Source organism: Neoarius graeffei, chromosome 4, assembly GCF_027579695.1.
Source record: "Neoarius graeffei isolate fNeoGra1 chromosome 4, fNeoGra1.pri, whole genome shotgun sequence".
Taxonomy (NCBI): domain Eukaryota; kingdom Metazoa; phylum Chordata; class Actinopteri; order Siluriformes; family Ariidae; genus Neoarius; species Neoarius graeffei.
The window spans coordinates 34,732,519-34,756,547 of NC_083572.1; the positions used below are offsets into that span (position 1 = coordinate 34,732,519).

Consider the following 24,029-nt stretch of genomic DNA (forward strand, 5'->3'; position numbering starts at 1 on the left):
GAGACCAAAGAAGGAGAGAAAGACCTGTACAGACTAGCTAGGCAGAGAAACACGGAAGTGAGGGTTGTACCGCAGGTAAGAGTGATGAAAGATGTAAATGGAAATGTGCTGACAAAGAGAGTGTATTAAGAAGGTGGAAAGAGTACTTTGAGGATTTATTAAATGAAGAGAAGCCAAGAGAGAAAAGGTTAGATTTGTTGGAGACAGCAAGTCAGGAAGTAGAATTGGTTAGTAAGGATGAGGTGAGGGCAGCTATGAAAAGAATGAAGACTGGGAAAGCAGTCGGACCAGATGGTATCCCGATTGAGGTTTGGAGATGTTTGGGTGAGATGGCTGTGGAGTTCCTAATGAGCTTGTTTAATAAGATCTTAGAGAATGAGAAAATGCCAAATGAATGGAGAAAGAGTATGCTAGTCCCAATATACAAGAATAAGGGAGATGTACAGAGCTGCAGTAATTACAGAGGGATAAAATTGATGAGCCACATCATGAAGTTATGGGAAAGGGTATTGGAGGCAAGATTGAGAAGAGAGGTAGCAATCTGTGAACAGCAGTACGGGTTTATGCCAAGGAAAAGCATGTCGGATGCAATTTTTGCTTTAAGAATGTTAATGGAGAAGTACAGGGAAGGCCAGAGAAAGCTATATTGTGTGTTTGTAGACCTGGAGAAGGCATACGATAGAGTGCCGAGAGATGAGTTATGGTATTGTTTGAGAAAGTGTGGAGTGAATGAGAACTATATTAGAGTGGTGCAAGACATGTATGAGCACAGTGAAACAGCAGTGAGGTGTGCAGTTGGAACGACTGAATGGTTCAAGGTGAAGGTGGGACTTCATCAAGGATCTACTTTGAGTTCTTTCTTGTTTGCCATAGTGATGGATAGCTTGAGGGACGAAGTGAGGCAAGAGTCACCATGGAACATGATGTTTGCAGATGATATTGTGATATGTGGTGAAAGTAGAAAGTTGCATTGGAACAAAGAGGAATGAAGGTGAGCAGTAGCAAACAAAGTATTGGCAAACTGATAACAGTAAATTGTTGACACTAGAGAAGGGGCAAAAGAGTATAAAAAGGGGAATACAGCTCTCAGTAGTTCAGTCACTCTCAAGACCAATTCATTTATTGCATGATTTGCTGGATTGTCAATAAATCAATTATTTCTGCTATCATGTTGTACTATGTTGGAATTTTTTTTTTTTTGGTGACCACATAAATTGGCAAGCCAGCCAAGAAGTTAGAGTGATCCAAATGAACCATCCACCTTCATGTTCAACTAGACCATGGGTTCAGGTATAGCAATTAAGGTAAGCAGGAACTTGTATCACTGATTTCTGCATTAGTGTGGAAAAGGAGGACTTGGGTAGTGGCTTGCCGTTGAGGCCCAACAATCTCTGAATAATTAGTAAGCAAATTATTTTTACCTATTTACATGGTGGCAGAAAGAATGTTTTGCATGTATGGTTAGTGTAACTCTGCTTATAGTAAAACAATATTGTAGTATGCACAGAATCACATTTTTGAAGGGTAAATAAAATTTCTAGGTGGTTAAAATTCCTAGGTGGGTGAAAAAGAGAAAAGTTTCTAGGTTATAGTGTGAAGGGCTGGTGTGAGCATGTACTAAGATAGCTCAGGTAGGAATGGAGAAAAAGTTCCTTGGTCATTAGGAACCAAGGAGTTCATTGGTTTTAGGGACTACATGTTGTCCACAAAAGAGTAAGAGTATTGCAACAGGATCATATTATAAGGAAACATTCCCCAAAAAATGTCATGACCTCTCAGAGAAAGGGACCTTTTTTTGCATGCTGGAGACTGGAGTGCTGTAATGCCTAACACTCTCTTCTGACCCGAGACTGTTCTCAAATATTTTAGGAGCGACAGAGGCTCATAGGTTTATGCATGAGATAATGTCTCAGAACCTATGCACATTTCTCACCCATTAAATGCTCTCTCTGGTGCATAATTTAGTTGCAATCTGTAAACACATTTGAATGTTGATCTATTATATTGTTGATCTCAACACTAATATAGCTGGTCCAATTATTAGGCCTCTCCATTCTTTTCAGTATGATGAAACATTAAAATTGATGTTTTAATACAGCTTTGCATCTTTTTTTTTTGGTGGTGAGGGGTGGGGGTGTCACTCAGGCACTTACATTCTGTTGCTGAGATATCATGAGTCTTCCGCTGTTTCAAAGTCGTGATTTTTTCAAGCACTTCGGTTTGACGTGATAGATCTTCCAGAATATACTGTTGCATGCATTCCAAATTAGACACCCTCAGTGCCTGTAAGATAATACAATATGACTATTGGATAATAGTTCAACACCAATTCAAAGCAGCTTATTATTATATATGCTCACTATCTTGCTTTATCTATTTTACATTTTATTTTTATGTTAAGTGCTGACAGTTAATTGTGAACAAATTAACATATCCATGAAATACTTTATTGAGCTCATGAAATAGCAGAATGTGCATGGGATGTAAGCTATTTAAGTATGCTTTTAGTTTGCTATTTTTGAATTAATAAATTGGTGACTATGTTTTTTTTTATTATTCTGAGTGCTCTTGTAAACAAAACAAAACAAAAAGCCCACCATGTAAAGGAAAAGTTCACAAAACATTCATCTTAATCTGCTACACATGTAGCTCACTTTAAGTAATACATTTTCATAAATGTATTAATTACAAAAATTTGGTCTTCATGACAAGCAATGTCTCCAAATAAAATTCTACCTTCCTTGCACAAATGAAAACAAATTTATTTGTCATATTTATTTAATATTGGCCTCAAGTAGCATTCAATTGTTTTAAAGTCTAAACATAAATTGTAGTGTGGCACATTGTGGTAACATCAAACTGGCTGACAGTAGCTCTAGACTGCTCTATACTTTAGCCAATTCACTCAGAATACAGCCCACTGAATGCTGCAAAGAGGGTACATGGAGGTGAGGGTGGTTTAGTGGGAGCCTGCAGCAGGAGTGTGGAGGAATAAGCAAAGTAACGTGGTACACTTGTTGCTGATCTGGAAATGCTTATTTTACACATTGCTTTCCGTCTGTCTGTCAAAGGGTTGAGGTGTGTGTGACAGAACTGAGCTGAATCAAGCCACTGGAAAGCTGTTAAGTTTCTGTTGCCATTTTTTTATCATTAAATTTGCTTTGCCTTTTAATACTGTATAGGGCATGGATGAAAATAAAGAGCTCACTCTTCACTTCACCTCGAGTTGTCTGGGTTCTTGAGTTGTGTTCTGCCACAGTGTAATTATTGAAATTTTGTATGAAAATGTGTGCTGCATGTACAAATGTATGCAAGAAGGACATATGCATTCAGGTAGGATATAATGTACAATATTAATGATGGTAATAAAGGTAGTCCAACAGCTTTAATGTCAAAATGTCATTAAACGTACATGACACTATTCTGTAATGACAGCAACTGAATCAAATATTAACAGATTGTCAGCAATAGGATAAGATGTTGCAGATATTGGTTTAATGTATATTTTTAGGGAAAGACAGGCATATTATGCTTTCTTACGCTCAGTAGTGCAAGACAGATTTTGAGGTGGATCTCCAAGGCTTGATCTAGAGTGTACTCCCCAGTGCTGAGTGAACTTCTGTTCTCAGTGTCTGCTCTTTTTGCCATGTGCCATGTATGTTGCTGTTCTGACAACAGTACTGTATCTTCTGACATCTCCTCTCGGGTTGTCACGATGTTCCCTTTAAACCTAAAATAAACCCAACCTGAAACAATCAGTGTGGTATAACTATTGCAACAGCAACATTTACAAAGGACTCTGTTGATAAAATATGCAGTTTTATATTTCAAAATATCCAGAATATACTCTGAAACATTCTGCCTTGGTTGTATACTAAGATATAGTGTAGCAAAATGGTAACTTCTACTAATACATACATAAACATGCATTCTGTTAGTAAAAGTGCCAATAATATAAACTATTGGCAAGTGCCACATGGAATAATTTTAATTTTTATACCTTGATATTCCCCCACATTTTCATCCAAAATCCATGACTTCTATGGCTTAATACCAGATTTCCAATATTTATTTATTTTTTCTTTTTTTTGAAAGGAAGATGATTATGTGATGAATGATACATTCTCAGAAAATAAAGTACAATATTGCACCTTTAAGGGTACAACAGCTAGTCACTGGGGCAGTACCCACTAAAGTACTTATTTGTATCCTTTGGATACTGCTTGGGAACATATGTACCCTTTTGTTCCTAAAAAGGTACACATAGTTACCATAAGGACCAATAATGTGCCCTAGGGCATACATTGTACCTTTGAGGACAGAAATGGACTCCTACTGTACCCCTATTTCTGACAGTGTAGTTCTGAGGAATGATGGTTATGAGATGCTTTGAATTCATTTATTTGACAACTGTCCTGCATATTTTGTCCTCTCAACTTTAACTTTTGTTTTCTAAAGTATGATAAAACCAAGACTAATTAATAAACTTTCCCAGTTTTCAAAATTAAATATGTATACCCTTACCATCCAGTTTAATAGGTACACCTGCACAGCTATACAGTTATTCAATCAGCCAATCATGTGGCAGCAGCACAAGGCATAAAATCATATAAATACAGATAAGGAGCCTCAGTTATTTTCACATCAAACATCAGAATTAGGGGAAAATGTGATCTCTGTTATTTTAACAGTGGCATGGTTGTTGGTGCCAGATGGGCTGATTTGAGTATTTTAGAAACTGCTGATCTCCTGGAATCCCCCCCACCCCTCCCAAACAACAAAGTGTTTCAGCCTGCAGACTCTCCACACACAGGATGGTTTTTTTTTAATATATAAAACCATTTTATTACTACTGCCACAGGATTGACTGATTGTAAGCCTGCAGTTTTACTCTCTATTGCATAACTTAGAATACCCAGAGACCTTAGTTTGCATTTGTTGAATAGTTGCAAACATTCTCAACACTGTGTACTTTAGAAAAATTAACAGCACCTCTATCATACTTCAACAGTGGGAGTCTTTGTACTAGTAGCATGTTTTTTTTTTTGACAGTAACAAACACATTTACTAAATCCATACTATAATCACTATGATTTTTCTTTTTTTTAAATTGAGCAACACATTTACCTTGTAGTCCTTATGTGCCTTCCAGGTTATGGACATGTCCATGATTTTTTATCAATTGCAAATGCCATCTTCTACATTAAGTGACCAATCAACTCAATTATATCATTGGTAAACAAGTTCTAGCCTACCTAGTGTCCATGAGCCTGCTACTACTCATGTACGAGTTGCTGTCTTCTGTGTTGAAGTCAATGGAAAGAAAGTCAAAACTGCCCAGCACTTCCTCTTCCTCTACATCTAGTGCCTCACTAGAGGAGGTATGAAGAATGTAGATGTCCCTCTGTGAATCAAGGTAGAGCAAATGGGTAATCAATCATTAAACATCTGTTTCAGATTTTGTAGTAAATGTAACAGCAAACATGGTAGAGATCACTACCTTTAAGACTTGGTCAAGCTGTAGTATTTGTAGATTCAGACGCTTTAACTCTGCCTTTGCAAAACTCATCTCCTGCAAGGTAACAGCAACCTGTGCTTGCACTAGGCCAACCTTCATGGCCACTGCTCTTCTTTGGGAATTCCCTACACCCATTTTTAGGACCTTTGGTATTTCCTCAATCCTTTCTTCTACTGAGACCTCCTCTACTACAAGATCATTGGTAGCTACTTTGGACTTCACTGGTTCCACTACTTGGTTGGTAGCCACCACACCAGTTTGTTGAAGAATGTCAGGAGTTCTGTAACACTGATAATGAAATATTGCATCTCGCTTGCTGTCCCCTGGACTAGGAGAGCTGATTTCAGGCTCTGAAAGCCATGCACCACTTTCATCACCCTGAAGATTGAAAGAAAATTGAAGATTAGATTATGTAGTGTTTAGAAGATTGTGTGTTATTCTAATCTAGTTTTACATTGATTCTACCTCTCCAAGGGGTGTCTTTAAAAGGTCAGCATCCACTGACAAATAGTCCATGGAAAGGTCAGGGAAAATTGGAGGATAACTGGCCCTTTCATAGACCAGTGGAGAGAGTGCCTGGGCAGAGTCAGACAGGTAGCTAATCAGAGACACACCCCTGGATTCACGTGAGCTAGTAGAGAAAGAGCCATCTGCTTCTTGAAACTGACGCAGCATAGACTGTGTCAAAGAAAGGATGCATAACATTATTTTCAAGTTTTCATGCACTGTGCATGTTGTGTCTGTGTGTAGGTGTGTCTTAAAAACTCACTAAAAAGTATTTCTCTGTGAAAGTGGGAGTGTTAGGAGGTGTCCAGCTGCTCACCAGTCTTTTCCTGCTGTGGGTTGACTGTCGACTAGAAGATGACATGAGATTCTTCACCATACCACTGTCAAAAGGACTGCATATGAAGTGAAAGTATGTAAGAGAGATTGAATTACAACACCATAGTGGTGTAGTAAAAAAAAAACTGTAGGAATCTTCTTAAATTTATTAAGAATAAATTTATTAGATCATATGTTTAAAATCTTTATTTTTCTGTAAAGCTGCTTTGCAACAATGTCTATTGTTAAAAGCCCTATACAAATAAATTGGCACTGAATTTAGTCAAGTCACTGTTCTAATGACTATAAATCTAAACACTTGATGCAAACCAAGTTCAGAACAACATACTAGCTTGTAGCTTGCAGTCTTAGGCAAGTGACCATTAAGATTTGAAACAGGAAGTCAAATATCAACTGATGGCTTAAAATTAAGATGTGAATAAGTTGCTATGAGTTGTTAAACTGGTTAAATGTTGTTGTAATCCATAGGTCAAAAGAGTATAGCCATGGATTTCCTCTATATTCCTGCAGTTGATAGCATGTAATGCAGGAAGCGAGGTTGTAATGAGAAACCAGAAGAAAAAAAAACACCCTCCATCTGGCCTGCAAAAATATTGTGGCACATGTCTTGTTTGCAATGCATGTGTACAAGTGCCTTTATCAGTATACAGTGTATCAAGCACACACAAATGTCTTTTTTATTTTATAAATATTCACAGATAAAGTTTTACAAAGGAAATACTACTCACTTCCAGACCACTTCCAGTTGGAGTTTGATGGTTCCTAGTTCTGTAATGTCAACAACCATCATTTGTGGATGTGCAGTGTAGAAGTCTGTGCATTTACATGTCACGATTCCAACTAAGATGGAGCTCAGACCCTTCACCTCTGTTACCTAAAGGACACGTGATATTGTATGATGCATCTGTTACTTTGTAATTATATTCTGTAGTCACAAACAGGTGTTAAATATTCAAGTCTGGCATGTGTTCACATATTTTGGTTACTGAAAAGAAATTGGTCTGAACCCAGAGAGGTAGTGACAGTAGTTCTACTTCATGGTGCTGAAAGAAGGAGACAAGCCCTTCATGTTCACCCATAGGCTCTGTGACACTTGCAAGCACTGGCTAAGATCTGACCCAAAGCAGCCAGAGAAGGTCATTGAAATGAAGCAACTAAGACTAAAACTAGCAGTGAAAAAATAATGTTAACTGAAATAAAAGTAAAAACAGTACAATGAGCAATGCAACATGAACTAAAATGAAATAGAATTGCAGGTAAAATCAGTTTTATTTTCATGTCTTTTCCCCCACACAAGATAGTAAGGGCATGTGTCCACATAGCTTTTTTTTCTGGCATAAAAGCATTGGCAAGGCACGGGGAGCCCTCCTTCCCACATTTCATTAAAAAAGCGCTGCCACACTGTGCGTCAGTTTTGTTTTTATGACAGCAATATTTTGAAACATGTCACCACTCTAACCGCTGCATGATTGTTTCCCTGAAAAGGAATGGTTTGAAGGGCTTTTTCTCTAGGTGGCTGCCTGCGATGCCATACGGCAGATGCTGGCACTCATAGAAAATGCAATCACCTTCCACAAGCAAGTTCAAAACATTTTTGGGCTAATAACAGTATTTTGGTATTCAGGTGTGCTGATTTTCATATGATACAGATAAAGGGCTATCTATATAGCACGATATGTTTTTACATTGTAGCCATAATGATTTATATATGGAAGGAAGGGGGTAGAATATATTTATTTAAAGGATTAGAGGATACTGGATGGGTGGGAAAATTGAGCTTGGTTAAGTACATATACAACATTTTCATAGCATGCCAAATTCAAAATAGCTTGTAAGGGACCAAACAGTGAGGCAAGAGGACACAGGAGTTTTTGGTTCAAACAGTAAGGTTTTATTTACCCAAAAGTATTTTAAAAAAGTTTACAAACACCAAAATTAATAACTAGGCCTATAAAAGAGGTCCACAAAATATGGTACAGTCCAATGAGTTGGCGCCAAGGTTTTTGTATCCTCAGCCCTCAGCAATGCCTTTTGCCCAACCAGGAAGGGACTGCCCCCAACGCTCAAGATAACTCAAAGAAACATGATTAGTGACAAACAGTTTTTGCAACCCTACAGTGTAAATGTGTGCACTCCATAAAAAACAATGAAAGGTTAAAGCAAATAAACTGTAAATCAAGCAAACTGTGTGGCCTCAATTATTTGAGTATGATTGTATAGATGACTGTAAATGATAGACTATGCAGCAAACTAATAAGGTGCAAAGGTAGAATGTAGGATATTGCCCTGTGTGGCTATGGCTATCACACACTCTCCCTCTTCAGGACTCTCACTGACATAGCGAGAAAGATAATCAGCTGTTTGGTTCTCTTTGTCTGGGATATGTTGCATGCTAAAGCGTAATGGTTGGAGCACAAGGTAGAAGAAGCAGCCTTTGTCACATGCACACTGAAGCACAGTGAAATTCATCCTCTGCATTTAACCCATCTGAAGCAGTGAACACATACATACATCCATGCATGCACACACACACACACACACACACACACACACACACACACACACACACACACACACTCAGAGCAGTTGGGGGTTAGGTGCCTTGCTCAAGGGCACTTCAGCCCTATGTTAACCTAACTGCATGTTTTTGAACTGTGGGGGAAACCAGAGCACCCAGAGGAAACCCATGCAGACATGAGGAGAACATGTAAACTCCACACAGAAAGGCCCCTGTTGGCTGCTGGGCTCAAACCCAGAACCTTCTTGCTTTGAGGTGACAGTCCTAACCACTACACCACTGTGCCGCCTGTTGTTCCATTGGTGTCCTTCATCTTCTCCATCCATTGCAGCACTTTATGGTCAGTCTCCAGTGTGAATTCTCTGCCCAGGAGGGAGTAACAGAAAGAGTCAAGGGCCCACTTAATAGCCAGTGCCTCCTTTTCTACCATCAAATAACATACCTTCCTGGGAAACAGTTTTCTGCTGATGTAAGTAACAGGATTGTGATCATCAGGTGGTCCCTGAAGAACTACAGCCCACAAGCCCCTGTCAGAAGCATCAGTTTGCACAATGAAGGGATAAAAGTTTGGACTATATAATACTGGCTGCTTACTTAATGACTACCAGATATCATGGAAAGCTGCCATGGCCTCCTCTGTCCACTGGACCTGATTGGGACTCCAGGATCCAGTCAAGTCTGTGAGCAGAGCCACCCTGATGAAGAACTACAGAATGAAGCGGTGATAGAAGTCTGCCATACCCAAAAAGCAATGGAATTGCTTCATTTGTTTGTGGCAAAGGACATGATTCAATAGCCTGGACCTTACTGACCTGTGGCCATATCATCCCATTGCCAAGGATATGGCCCATGTACTCAGTCTCAGATGTGGCAGAGACACACTTCACAGGATTTACAGTCAGCCCAATAGAGTGGAGATGGCCCAAGATGATGTGCAGATGTTCCAGGTGCTTATCCTAACTATCACTGTAAAGGGCAATATCACCAAGATAAGCCACTACAAACCCAGAGAAATTGTGGAGTATCTGGTCCACGAGCCTCTGGAAACTGGCTGTGGCCCCATGAAGCCCAAATGGTAGAACAGTGAAGTGGAATAGGCCTCATGGGGAGTCCAAAAGGCATCAACTCTCTGGACTGCTCAGTCAGTGGGTCCTGCCAGTAACATTTACAGAGATCAATTGTAGTCAAGAATTTCACCTTTCCTGGTTGTTCAAGCAAGTCTTTGATCCTTGGTGTTGGATAGGAGTCAAACTGAGAAACTGAATTCAGGTACCTGAAATCAATACAGAATCTTATGCTGCCATCCTTTTTTGGTGCAAGCACTACTGGGTTAAACCACTCACTTTTTGAAGGCTCTATGATACCCTGGGACAATATCAGATCCACCTGCTCCTTCAGTGCAGTCAGCAAGTGTTCAGGGATCCTGTAACTAAGTTGTCCCACAGAAGCACTTTCTTTAAGGACAATATCATGTTCAACAAGCTCAGTCCTCCCAGGATTTTCCTGGAATACTTCAACACTACAGATTGACCTCACCTGGAGCTGTTTGTCTTCAGAGAAGTGGCTGAGGTCAAAGTCCACCAGAGCACCAGCAGGGGGTAAGTATTGCTCATCCACTTCCTCCTCTTCCAGTACACTTCTGACAAGCATAACTTCTGTTTTTCTTTCAAATCGCTGCACCAAGTCCTTCAGGAGGTTTACATGCAGTACCCTAGTGGAGCATGACTGACTTGGGGTTGATATCTGGTACGTAGTTGGCCCAAGTTTCTTCTAAACCTCAACAGTACTCGATTTGGCCTCCTCGTTGTCTGGAGTCAAGGATCATATTTATCTGGTAGATTGGGGTCTCTTTCAAGGTTGAGTGCAGAGTGTTCCTGGTCTGGTGAGTTGTGGGCAAGGGGCCCTGGGATAACAGGTTTGAGGTGTGAAACGTGGAACGTAGGGGATATTCGACAATGAGGTGGGAGTTCAAGATGGTATGGCATGTCGTTGATTTGGCAAGACCTTGAAGGGCCCGATGTAGCGTGGCTGGAGCTTCTTGCAGGTGTTCACTTCTCTCAAGTTCCTTGTGGCTACCCACACACTGTCGCTGGGGAGGAAGTCGGGAGTCTCACTTCTACAGGGTATGTTTATCTGCATACTCCTTGTACTTGGCACTGACTGCTTCCAGATGCTGGTGGACCTCCTCCCAGATGGTTTGACTTCATTGAAACCAGTCGTTGACAGCCTGTACTTGGCTGGGTGCATCATCCCAGGGAAACAAAGGCAGCTGGTAGCTGAGTATGCACTGCAATGGTGTTAGCTGGGTGGCTGAGTGTTTGAGCGAGTTTTGTGCATACTCGGCCCAAGGTAGGAAGAGTGCCCAGTCCCCCTGGTTGCACATGCAATATATTCTCAGGAAACAGCCAATCTCCTGATTTGCTCTCTCCACTTGGCCATTGGACTGGGGGTGGTAGCTGGACTTGAGACTTACTGATACTCCCAACCTTTCCATGAAACTTGCCCAGAATTGTGAGATGAATTGGGGACCCCAATCACTGACTATATCTTCGGGGATGCTGTAGTATCAGAAGACCTGTTGAAATAACAGCTCAGTGGTCTGAGAAGCTGTGGGGATGCTGGATAAAGGGATGAGTTTCAGAGCTTTTGAGAATTGATCAATAGTTACCATTATGGTGGTATTCCCTTGAGAGGGTGATAAAGTCAGTCACCAGATGTGACCAGGGTCTTTGCAGAATTGGTAGAGGGCATAACTTGCTGGCAGGGGGGGTTCTTGGGACCTTTGCTTGGGTGCATTCAGAGCATAAGGTGATGAACTAATTGATTTCGGACAACATGTTTTCCCACCAGTACCTGTTTCTTAGCGTTTTGGTGAGTATGTTGGCTGTTGGGATGTCCAGTGATGGGAGATGAGTGAGCCCAGGTGATGAGTTGACTGTGCAGGTGCTCGAGCACATAGAGAAGACCAGGTGGGAGATGAATGGGGTGGGTTTGGGGCTGAGAATTGCTTATTTCTTTGTCCAGTTCCCAGGCAATGGATTGCATGAAACAGTGCAATGGGATGATGGGATGACAGCTAGAGTCTTGTTGAGAAGGACTGAAAGTTCTGGATAATGCATCTGCCTTGGTGTTTTTGGAACCTGGATGGAAAGAAATTGAGAAATTGAATTGGGTGAAGAATAATGCCCACCTGGCCTGCCTGGGGTTTAGCCTCTTGGCCTTTCAGAGATACTCGAGGTTCTTGTGGTCCGTGAGGATGACAAAGGGGTGCGTGGCTCCCTCTAACCAATGCTGCCATTCTTCGAGGGCTAATTTAATAGTGAGGAGCTCTGTTCCCCACATCATAATTCCTTTCTGCTGAAGTTAATTTAGGATGTAGCTTCAGTTTCTCCCCAAAGCATTGTGACAGGATGGCCCCTACCCCGGTGTCTACTTCCACGATGAAAGTCTTAGTGGGGTCAGGGTGTTGGAGTATGGGGGACAAGGTGAATGCAAGCTTAAGTCGACCAAAGGTTTCCTCGTCCACAGAGTTCCACTGTAGGTGCTTGGGGCTCTTCTTCAACAGTGTGGTTAGGAGAGCTGCTAGAGAGCTGAAACCTCGAATGAACCAGCGATAAAAGTCCACGAAGCCTAGGAATTGTTGGAGCTCCTTTACAGACTTAGGTGTAGGCCAAGAAATGATGGCTGCTACCTTGGAGGAGTCCATGCACACTCCTTCGTCACTAATGATATAGCCAAGGAAGGAAATCTTGTTTAGATGAAACTCACACTTATCAGCCTTTACATAAAGGTTGTTCTCTAACAGTCACTTGAGAATGGTTCTGACATGTTCCTGGTGACTCTGGACATCTGAAGAGTAAATCAGGGTATCGTCGATATAGGCAATGACATATTTGCCCAGCATGTCCTGTAGCACGTCATTGATGAAGCACTGGAACACGCTGGGTGCTGAAGAAAGGCCATACAGCATGACCCGGTACTCGAAGTGCCCTGCAGTTGTGCTGAAGGCTATCTTCCATTCCTCACCCCTCCTTATTCGGATCAGGTTGTATGCACTTTGTAGATCAAGTTTTGAAAATATCTTAGCAGGTTGAAGCTGTTCAAGAGCTGCTGGAACCAGGGGAAGAGGATAAGGATACTTTACAGTGACCTGGTTTAAGCCTCTGTAGTCGATGCAAGGCCTTAGTCCACCTCCTCATTTCTCAACAAAAAAGAAACCAGCTGATGCAGGTGACTTGGAAGGCCAGATGTATCCCTGTTTGAGAGCCTCCTGAATATATTCTTCCATGGCTGACTGTTCCTTTTGGGACAAGGGATAAATATGACCATGTGGAGGAGACATACCTGGCAGTAAGTCGATCGAGCAATCATACGGCCTGTGAGGAGGTAACCCGCAGGCCTTCCCCTTACTGAAGACTTCTGCAAGGTCTAAGTAACAATCCGAAATATTGTCTATGGAGTCAGATTGGGGGCTCTCTATGGAGGTAGAAGCTACTCTGATCTGAGGGAGAGAGGCAGTTCTGGAAGCATGTGGGTGACCATTGAAGAATTTCTTTGTTTTGCCATGAAATCAATGGATCATGTAGCTGCAGCCAGGGATAGCCAAGGATGATGTCATGCTCGATGGTGGTGGTTGCATAGAGTGATGTGAATTCTTTGTGTAAAGCCCCTATTTGAATCTGTACTGGTTGTGTGTGAGTGGTGACCAGTCCATTGCCTATGGGCCCTCCATCGATGGTCTTGATATTGAGTGTGCTGTGCAGCAGGATGGTAGGCAGGTCGAGGTTCTGCATGATGGCACTACTGATAAAGCTCCCCTCTGCCCCTGAATCAACAAAAGCAGACAAGACATGCGTAGAGGACCCTACCCTGAGTAGGACTGGGATGGTAAAGGATTTAGAACTGAAGTTTATCACCGGACTTGTGGAGCTTACAGGCCTCTTTGTTGGGGTCTCTCGGGTTGGTCGTACGGGACATTGCCAGATGCTATGCTCAGGGCTCCCACAGTAGAAGCATAACTCCTCCTTGCGCCACCTCGCACGTTTGGCATGGGTTAGACAGGTGCGTGAGACCTCCATAGGTGAGCCATCCTCCATAGACTGGGCAGATTTGGTGTTGAAGTGGATAGATGGTTGGTGCTTTAACAATTGGTCGAGTCAAGTAGCTAAGTCAATGAGGGAGTCCAGAGTGAGGTTCTCATCTCTACAAGCCAGCTCACTAACAATCTCTGGACATAGGCCATGGTGAAAGACCGCTTTCAGCGCCGGATCATTCCACTCACTGGCTGCTGCTAGTGTCCTGAATTCCAAGGCATATTCAGCAACACTTCTGGAGCCTTGGGAACTGGCGAGAAGACTCTCTCCAACCTCTATCTCTTCTGGTTCATGATCAAACACCCTTTTAAACATGGTGAGGAATTGTTCATGGGACTTGGTTTGCTGGTGCCCCTTATTCTAAACTGTGGTGGCCCAGTGAAGTGCTTTGCCTGAGAGAAAAGATATAAATTTTGCAATCTTTTGCTCCTCCAATAAATGTGGCATAGTGGAAAAATACATAGAACATTGCAGTAAAAAACCCTTACATGCAATGACGTCTCCAGCAAACTTCTCTGGAGTGGGGTGTTGAAGTGCTGGGCTAGGAGGAGGCTCGGAGCATGCTAGGAGGGCCTGCGATATCACAGATGTGAGCTGCATCATCCGAGTGTTAAGGTCGGTGAACATCTGTTGATGTTCTCCTAGCAAACACCCCTGCACGTTTAGAGCAGTCTGTTTAGGACCCTCTGCTACATCCATTACAGCAAAGTATCTTGAGAGAGTGCAGGCACTTACTGATGTATGCACGAAGGAAGCAGATCAGCAGACTGCCAGCAAAGCCAAAATGTGTGACTGAAATTGATGTAGGTAAACTAGCAAGGGTCAGGCGATTGGCGAACAACATGACATGGAAAAGACAAAGAGCGAAAACAGAGGAAACAGCAAAGGGTCAGGAAACGCTAGAGACAGTCAGAAAAGATACAAGGCTCACTATGTACTGAAATAGCAGGACGATACTTTGCACTGGAGTGGTGTGAATAAGCTGCTTAAATAGCAGAAGCAGTGATTAAGGAATTGCATGACAGCTGTAGTTCAGTAGGCTGGGGACAGAGGGCACTGTGTGTCATAGGAGTTGTAGTCCTGAGTGTTGGTAGTCTGCTCCTTCACACCGGGATTACCGATAGACTGGTACCAAAATTCAAAAAAGTGCTTATTTAAGGGGTTAAAGGCATTTTTGAGACAAAGTCGGCAAACAGTCTTATTTTGTCAATTTGGGTGTGCCGAATTCAAATCTGCAATATGCCGAGCTCTACCTGACCTCTGTTGACCTCTAGAGGTCATTGAACTTTGGGCCTGTAAACGTCTCAGCTGAACCCAGTTTCTCAGCTTTCTAAGGAATGAAATGTACTAAAATGATTAATGAAGTTAGCAAATGGCCTTGTTTGTTAACTGTTTGGGTGCTGAATTAATTTTTCATTTGTAAAACGACATATGACCTCTGATAACCTCAAGGTCATTAAACTTGGCCTATAGGCCTATGCATTTAACGGCATTTTTAAACTGACTTTACTCCCCCAAAAAGAATATGAACAGACAAAAAACAAATAGAAAGGAACAAATACAACATTAAATGCCAGTCCATGTACATGTGACTTACTTTTCACAATGAGAATGCCTAGGTGATCACCTTACATAACATTGCATTACATTTAGCGGTTATTGTTTATACAAAGCTACTGAAAAAAGGACAGATTCAGCAGCATACAAAATGTGGGGGCATACAGGGTATACAGGTTAATCAGGGTTAGTATATATATGAGAGTTTTTTTCTTTGTTGTTTGTTTTTTGTAAAGGCTTTACCCCATTTAAAACAAAACAAAACAAAAAACAAACAAAGAAAAAAACTCTCATATATACTAACCCTGATTAACAAATGAAATGTTTTACAAATGAAAAATTAATTCAGCACCCAAACATTTAACAAACAAGGCCATTTGCTAACTTCATTAATCATTTTATTACATTTCATTCCTTAGAAAGCTGAGAAACTGGGTTCAGCTGAGATGTTTACAGGCCCAAAGTTCAATGACCTCTAGAGGTCAACAGAGGTCAGATAGAGCTCGGCATATTGCAGATTTGAATTCGGCAAACCCAAATTGACAAAATAAGACTGTTTGCCAACTTTGTCTCAAAAATGCCTTTGAGTGTCACAATTCTGTATTTTGGTACCAGTCTATGACAGGTATGTGCAGTTAAATATTTTTTCAACCAAAACTTGTATTTTTTACTTCACAATCCATCTCCATTCTATGGTGTAACGTATGTGTGGCAGCGGGGGCATGGTCAAGCGCCGGTCTGTGACAGGAGGGCGGAGTTGGGGAAGGTAAGTGGCAGAATCACTACACCTGAGGGTAATTAACCTGTGTTTGTGTGTGTTTTCCCCAGTAAACCGCCCTCTACTTAAGGAGGGAGAGGGAGAGCAGAAGGGAGCTCTCTCCCCAGCCAGACGACTTGTGTGTGTGTGCACGCCTGTGTGCGTGGCTGAGAGAGTGGTGTATGCGTCTGAAAAGAGCAAATAAAAAGAGTGATTGAATTTTACTCTGTCCTGCCGTCCTCTGTGCTCCACCCACACGCGATTCTCGCTACAGTGGTGCCGAAACCCGGGGAAGGTGGAGCATCAGTCCTGCAGCCCCATGGAATCCTCCCCGTTCGCGGACTTGGTCCACGCCCTCGCCATGGCTCAGCAGAGCCAGCACCAGGCACTCGTCACGCTCCGGAAGGAGCAGGAGCGCCGCTTCGAAGCCCTGGTGCTGGCTCAGCAGGAAGATTGAGAGGCGTTCCGGCGTCTCCTCGCATCAGCGGGGTCCACCAGCGCCCCGGCCGCGGGCCCGTCTCCCCTCACCTTAACCAAGATGGGCCCGCAGGATGACCCCGAGGCTTTCATCACGTTGTTCGTGCAGGTCGCCGAAGCCTCGGGGTGGCCGATGGAGCAGCGCGCGGCGCGCCTCCTCCCCCTCCTAACGGGAGAGGCGCAGCTAGCCGCACTACAGCTCCCCGCCGATTGCTGGCTGGCCTACGCCGACCTTCGCCGGGCTGTCCTCCAGCGCGTGGGGCGCACGCTGGAGCAGCAGCGCCAGCGCTTCCGCGCGCTGCGGATGGAGGAAGGCGGCAGCCCGTTCGCGTTTGGCCAGCAGCTCCGGGACGCCTGCTGGCGGTGGCTGAGGGCCGAAGATCGCGACACCGAGGGAATCATCGACCAGGTGGCGCTGGAACAGTTCATCGCCCACTTACCAGCTGGAACCGCGGAGTGGTTCCAGTGCCACCGCCCGGCGTCGCTGGATCAGGCCGTAGGACTGGCAGAGGATCATCTGGCGGCTGTTCCGGCAGCAGGACAACCAACGACATCGTCTTCTCTTTCTTCTTCTCTCTCTCTTTCTCCCCCCCTCCTCCCATGTCCCGTCCTCGCCCCATTCCCCCACCATGGAGGCGGGAGCCGGCTCCACCCCAGCCGGCCCGCCGCACCCGTGGTGCCCTCCCGTTTCTCCCTTCTGTGTCTGTCTCTCCCCCCCCTGAGGTGAGTGAGCCTCAGAACACAGCTGCAGAGGGAAGGCCCGGGCCGGTTTGCTGGCGCTGCGGAGAACCGGGCCACCTGCAGCAACAGTGTGCAGCGATGGAGGTGGGGGCGGTGGTGTGGATCCCCGATGCGCCAGAGGCTGCCCTCGATCGGGCCAGAGCGTATCGCATACCGGTAAGTGTACAAGGGGCTACATATCAGGCGTTGGTGGATTCAGGCTGCAATCAGACCTCGATCCACCAAAGCCTGGTGCAAGACGAGGCATTGGGGGGAGCACAAGGGGTGAAGGTGTTGTGTGTGCACGGGGATATTCACAGCTACCCGTTGGTGTCGGTCCACATACATTTCAGAGGGGAAAAATCAATAGTGAAGGCGGTGGTTAATCCTCGCCTTACCCACTCTTTGATCTTGGGGACTGATTGGCCGGGATTTCGGGGTTTGATGGCACGCCTAGTAAAGAGTGGGTCCTGCCGGTTGATAGGGGAGGGTCCCGGTGTCGCTTTGGCTGGAGCTGCGGTCGCAGAGCCGTCTACGTCATCTCCGCGACAGAGTGAGGAGCCCCCGGCCCCTCCTCTTTCTATTGGGGAATCCCTCACGGATTTCCCACTGGAACAATCGCGAGACGAGACTCTGCGACACGCGTTTGACCAAGTGAGAGTAATCGATGGTCAAACGCTCCAGCCGAACGCCACCCCGTCCTTCCCCTATTTTTCCATTTTGAAGGATAGGTTATACCGAGTGACGCAGGACACTCAGACGAAAGAGCGAGTCACCCAGTTGTTAATTCCAAAGAGCCGCCGGGAATTGGTATTCCAGGCGGCTCACTTTAATCCCATGGCTGGACACCTCGGGCAGGATAAGACACTCACCCGGATAATGGCCCGATTCTATTGGCCGGGGATTCGCGGCGACGTCCGTAAGTGGTGTACGGCGTGCCGCGAATGCCAGTTAGTAAATCCAGCGGCCATTCCAAAAGCGCCCTTGCGCCCCCTACCATTAATCGAGACCCCGTTCGAAAGAATTGGGATGGATCTCGTCGGGCCATTAGATCGGTCAACACGAGGGTACCGCTTTATATTGGTTCTGGTGGACTATGCAACGCGATACCCGGAAGCGGTGCCTCTTCGCAATATCTCAGCACGCAGTATTGCAGAGGCCCTCTGTTACGGCACCCCCTAGGGTCCAAAGGACCAGAGCGCCAACATTTGTACAACAGACTTAAGTGAGGAAAACAGACTCACACAAATAACAGTTTTAAGGTGCAGATTAAATTTTATTAATGCTACACCAACAAAAGCAACCATAGGGGGAAAACGAAGGGTTTACAAAACTAAATGGTGACACCAAATCAAAAGAAAAAACAACCAAAACCACCACCAATAACAGGTGCTCACAAAAGCACCTCAAATTACAAAATAGGGAGTGGTGTCACCATTAAACTAAACATAGGGCAATGTGGCTAACAGGAAAACTAATGTGTGCCAAAAAAATGTACACCCCGGGGCAGGTCTACGTAAACCTCACCCAACGCCCCCCCCCCAGGAGCTTAAAACAAGATAAACAAAAATAACAATGTACACAACTAAACTAAAGTAAGACAAAATAACGACTGGTCAGAAAAAGAATCACAACACATCGAAAGGATACAACATAACTAAAGATTTCTAAACCTAACACAAGACAACCAAAGATAACCAAAAACAAACCACAAACAAGGGCACTGCCACCACCCTGGCCAAAAACGCGCGCGCCCTGAACAAAGAAACATGGGGACTTAAATAGTGCTAGCAATTGGAAGGGGATTGGTTGCTGGGTAAACGGAGATAAGTGGAAAACTGGATCCAGGTGCGCTGATCTGTAGGAAAATGGTAAGTAGAACCTGAAGGGGGAGACAAAGCACAACACACATAACAAAACACAAAATAGCAGGCCTGCATACACAAACAGAAAAAGAAACAGACGAAGTCGTAACACCCTCTTCCACGTCATCTCCCGGGTTGGAATCCCGAAAGAGATTCTGACTGACCAAGGCACCTCGTTTATGTCACGAACACTGAGCGAACTGTATGGGCTACTGGGTATTAAGCCGATCCGCACCAGCATTTATCACCCACAGACGGACGGTTTAGTTGAACGGTTCAATCGCACCCTCAAGAATATTATCAAAAAATTCGTACGTGAGGACGCACGTAACTGGGATAAGTGGCTCGAACCCTTGCTGTTTGCAGTGCGAGAGGTCCCCCAAGCCTCCACGGGGTTCTCCCCATTTGAATTATTATACGGGCGTAAGCCTCGCGGCATCTTAGATGTACTGCGGGAAAATTGGGAGGAGGGACCTTCACAGAGCAAAAACGAGATTCAGTACATTATGGATCTGCGCGCAAAACTCCACACGCTCACCCACCTAACTCAGGAGAATTTGCGGCAGGCCCAGGAACGGCAAACCCGCCTATACAACAAGGGCACGCGCCTTAGAGAGTTCACTCCGGGAGATAAGGTACTCGTCCTGTTGCCCACGTCGAGCTCCAAATTAATCGCCAAGTGGCAAGGACCCTTTGAGGTCACACGGCGAGTCGGGGACGTCGACTATGAGGTTAGGCGAACAGATAGGGAGGGGGCGCTACAGATCTACCACCTCAATCTGCTAAAACTCTGGAACGAGGAGGTCCCCGTGGCGTTGGTGTCGGTAGTTCCGGAGAAGGCGGAGCTGGGGCCGGAGGTCCAAAAAGGGACATTGGCATCTCGTACCTCTCCGGTCCCCTGTGGAGACCACCTCTCCCCGACCCAACTCACGGAGGTCGTCCAGTTGCAGGCCGAGTTTTCGGATGTGTTCTCGCCCCTGCCCGGTCGCACTAACCTCAAGACGTCCTTATAGATTACCCGAACACAAAAAAAAGGTGGTTCGGGAAGAACTTCAGGCCATGCTCGAAATGGGCATCGTCGAGGAGTCCCACAGTGACTGGAGCAGCCCGGTGGTCTTGGTTCCTAAGGCCGACGGCTCGGTCCGGTTCTGTGTGGACTATAGAAAAGTCAACGCGGTGTCTAAATTCGACGCGTACCCAATGCCTCGTATTGATGAGCTGCTCGATCGACTAGGCACGGCTCGCTTTTACTTGACACTGGATTTGACGAAGGGATATTGGCAGATCCCCTTGACTCCATTATCCCGGGAAAAAATGGCCTTTTCCACACCGTTCGGCTTACACCAGTTCATCACACTTCCGTTTGGGCTGTTTGGGGCGCCCGCTACGTTTCAGTGGCTGATGGACCGGGTCCTCCGGCCCCACGCCACCTACGCGGCCGCTTACCTTGACGACATCATTATTTATAGTAATGACTGGCAGCGGCACCTGCAACACCTGAGGGCCGTCCTTAGGTCGCTGAGGCAGGCGGGTCTCACGGCCAACCCGAAGAAGTGTGCGATTGGGCGGGTGGAAGTACGGTATCTGGGCTTCCACTTGGGTAACGGGCAGGTGCGTCCCCAAATTAATAAGACAGCAGCGATTGCGGCCTGCCCGAGGCCCAAGACCAAAAAGGGGGTGAGACAGTTCCTGGGGCTGGCTGGCTACTATCATAGGTTTATACCTAATTATTCGGACGTCACCAGCCCGCTGACTGACCTCACTAAAAAGGGGGCGCCAGATCCGGTCCAGTGGACGGAGCAGTGCCAGCGGGCTTTCTCTGAGGTAAAGGCTGCACTGTGTGGGGGGCCACTTTTACACTCCCCTGACTTCTCTCTCCCTTTTATGTTGCAGACAGATGCGTTGGACAGAGGGCTGGGGGCCGTTTTGTCCCAGCAGGTGGAGGGGGAGGATCGCCCCATCCTGTACATTAGTCGGAAGCTGTCAGTGCGTGAGGGGCGCTACAGCACCATAGAGAAGGAGTGCCTGGCGATCAAGTGGGCGGTCCTCGCCCTCCGTTAATACCTGCTGGGGCGCTCTTTCACCCTCTGTTCGGACCACGCGCCCCTCCAGTGGCTCCACCGCATGAAGGATGCCAACGCGCGGATCACCCGTTGGTATCTGGCACTCCAACCCTTCAACTTCAAGGTGGTCCACAGGCCGGGGGCGCAGATGGTTGTGGCGGACTTCCTCTCCCATCAAGGGGGGGGGGGGGGGGGAGTCGGCTGCGGGCCGGACGGGCGCCCGGCCTGAGACGGGTGGTGGGGGTATGTGGTAGCGGGGGCGTGGTCAAGCACCGGTCTGTGACAGGAGGGCGGAGTCGGGGAAGGTAAGTGGCAGAATCGCTACACCTGAGGGTAATTAACCTGTGTTTGTGTGTGTTTTCCCCAGTAAACCGCCCTCTACTTAAGGAGGGAGAGGGAGAGCGGAAGGGAGCTCTCTCTCCAGCCAGATGACTTGTGTGTGTGTGTGTGCGCCTGTGTGCGTGGCTGAGAGAGTGGTGTATGCGTCTGAAAAGAGCAAAGAGTGATTGAATTTTACTCTGTCCTGCCGTCCTCTGTGCTCCACCCACACGCGACTCTCGCTACAGTATGCTAGTGAATTGGGGATTTGTTAGGAACTAAAGTATGTAGCTTAGTATTAACATATTATTAATTAAACTTAAATTCTAGGGAAAAAACATTTAAGGATTCTTTCTTTTTCAAAAATGGCCACATAGGGAGAATTGGTTTAGTTCATGTTTTAGGTTTTTGTTGTTGTTGTTGTTGTTGTTGTTGTTGTTGTTGTTTTCTTGTGGTTTACAAATATAAAATTATTATTTTTATTGTAAAAATGTGGGAGTGCAACTGCATGAGAATTAAGCTTATTTCATTCTTTCTTGAGAATGGAACTGTTTTGTCTAGTCAGGTTTGGGTAACTAACATTTTTCTATCACTGTACCAGCGTTGTGTGTTTATATGTAACAGTTTATATGTTACAAGTTTTTATCCATCCATCCATCCATCCATCCATTATCTGTAGCTGCTTAATAAATAAAAATTAAAGTGAGTGCTTAATACAATTTTTTTTTTATTTTATGACAATCAAATCATGCTGGCTGTACAAAAACAAACTGTGTAAATGCAACTCAGTTCAGTCACTTGCAACCAATGTATACATTAAAATCAAATGAACTCTATGTATTATTTTCAGTGTAATTTAACAATGGAGACTAACTTCAGGATTTACTGGTTGTATTAATGAAATTGCAATTATGTGCAAATAAAACCTCCACACTGTCCAAACTACACACGGTCAAGTCAGCATGCAAGTAATGGTTGGTGCTGTGGCAGAGCTTCTGCATTCATTTTATCAGTGCCAAAAATTTGAGCCCATGCTCAGGTGAGCACATGGAGTTTCATTTTATTTTTCCCACATTTCCTCTTGTGGATCAATAAAGTACATCTATCTTTCTATGTGCTGTATCTGCATGTTTGTTCGTGCTATACAGTTTCAAAATTAATGTCCATCTCTTGTGACTGTGACACAGAAATCTGGAAATAGTATCATGGATACTGTAGGAATCCTGAACAGATCATGTCTGTTTTCAGATATATATTCAGGATTATTTCAGGACAGTTGTTTGTGGCCGTGATGTCATGAATACAACCAGTAAATCCTGAAATTGGTCTCTGTTAAAAAATTACACTAAAAATAATTCATAGAATTTATTGATTTAAATGTGTACATTGGTTGCATACAAATGAACTCAGGTGCATTTACACAGTTTGTTTTCATACAGCCAGCATGATTTGGTAGAGTCCCAGAATAAAAGCAAAATTTTTATTAAGCACTCACCAAGCCAAGGATCAAACCAGCATTCTTCAAGCTCGGAGGCAATGACACTACTCACCATGCTACGCAGCTATTTACATGGAAGTAAGCAATGAGTAATTTTCAAGTAATTTTAAATGGAAAAATAATGTGAGGAAAAACATAACACTGTCATAGGCGTTCCATGGAAAAAGGCTAAAACTATTAAAGAATAAGACCAGATAAGGGCCAGCATACACATAGTACTTTGAATCTAGGGGATTCATTTCCTCTACCACATTCATGCTGTCCAAAGCCAGATGTATGTGTGCAGGAACTGACTACTCAGCCTGGGCAGGAAGGCCCATCCAAAGCCAGAGACCAAAGACTGACAGCTTGGCCACTCAAGCAAATGAAAAAACAACAGGGAAAAGAAAAAAAATTATATGGAAAAAGAAAAAGCAATAGGGAAAAGTAATAGACACGTTTGATCAGGGCTGTGTCTCGCTGCTTGTGTTGCTTGACCATAGTGCAGCATTTGATACCATTGATCATTCCATTCTTCTGGATAGACTAGAAAATGTTGTGGGAGTTAAGGGAACGGCCCTCTCCTGGCTCAGATCTTATTTAACTGATCACTATCAGTATGTTGATGTAAATGGTGATTTTTCTAGACATACTGAGGTAAAGTTTGGTGTTCCACAAGGTTCTGTCTTGGGTCCACTGCTTTTTTCTTTTTATATGTTACCTCTGGGTGATATTATTCATAAACATTGTATTAATTTCCACTGTTATGCTGATGACACACAATTGCATGTTTCTGCAAAACCTGATGAGAGACACCAGCTTA

The 24,029-nt window shown here is 44.5% G+C and overlaps 1 protein-coding gene across 6 annotated transcripts in view; it reads right to left on the minus strand.

Moving 5' to 3' along the window:
- The window catches only part of ripor3 (RIPOR family member 3), a 145,924-nt gene that overhangs the window by 37,919 nt on the left and 83,976 nt on the right, over window positions 1-24,029 (minus strand). For 2 of the 6 annotated variants that reach the window (XM_060919156.1, XM_060919153.1), the window contains exons 11-17: window positions 7,090-7,235; window positions 6,342-6,417; window positions 5,984-6,196; window positions 5,501-5,896; window positions 5,256-5,404; window positions 3,541-3,730; window positions 2,154-2,283 (exon numbers count right to left, since the gene is read on the minus strand). In XM_060919156.1, the coding sequence (XP_060775139.1) occupies window positions 2,154-2,283; window positions 3,541-3,730; window positions 5,256-5,404; window positions 5,501-5,896; window positions 5,984-6,196; window positions 6,342-6,417; window positions 7,090-7,235 (1,300 nt within the window). Of the gene's footprint in view, window positions 1-2,153; window positions 2,284-3,540; window positions 3,731-5,255; window positions 5,405-5,500; window positions 5,897-5,983; window positions 6,197-6,287; window positions 6,418-7,089; window positions 7,236-24,029 lie in introns of all 6 variants that reach the window. The other 4 variants (XM_060919157.1, XM_060919152.1, XM_060919155.1 and 1 more) reach the window with 3 other exon arrangements.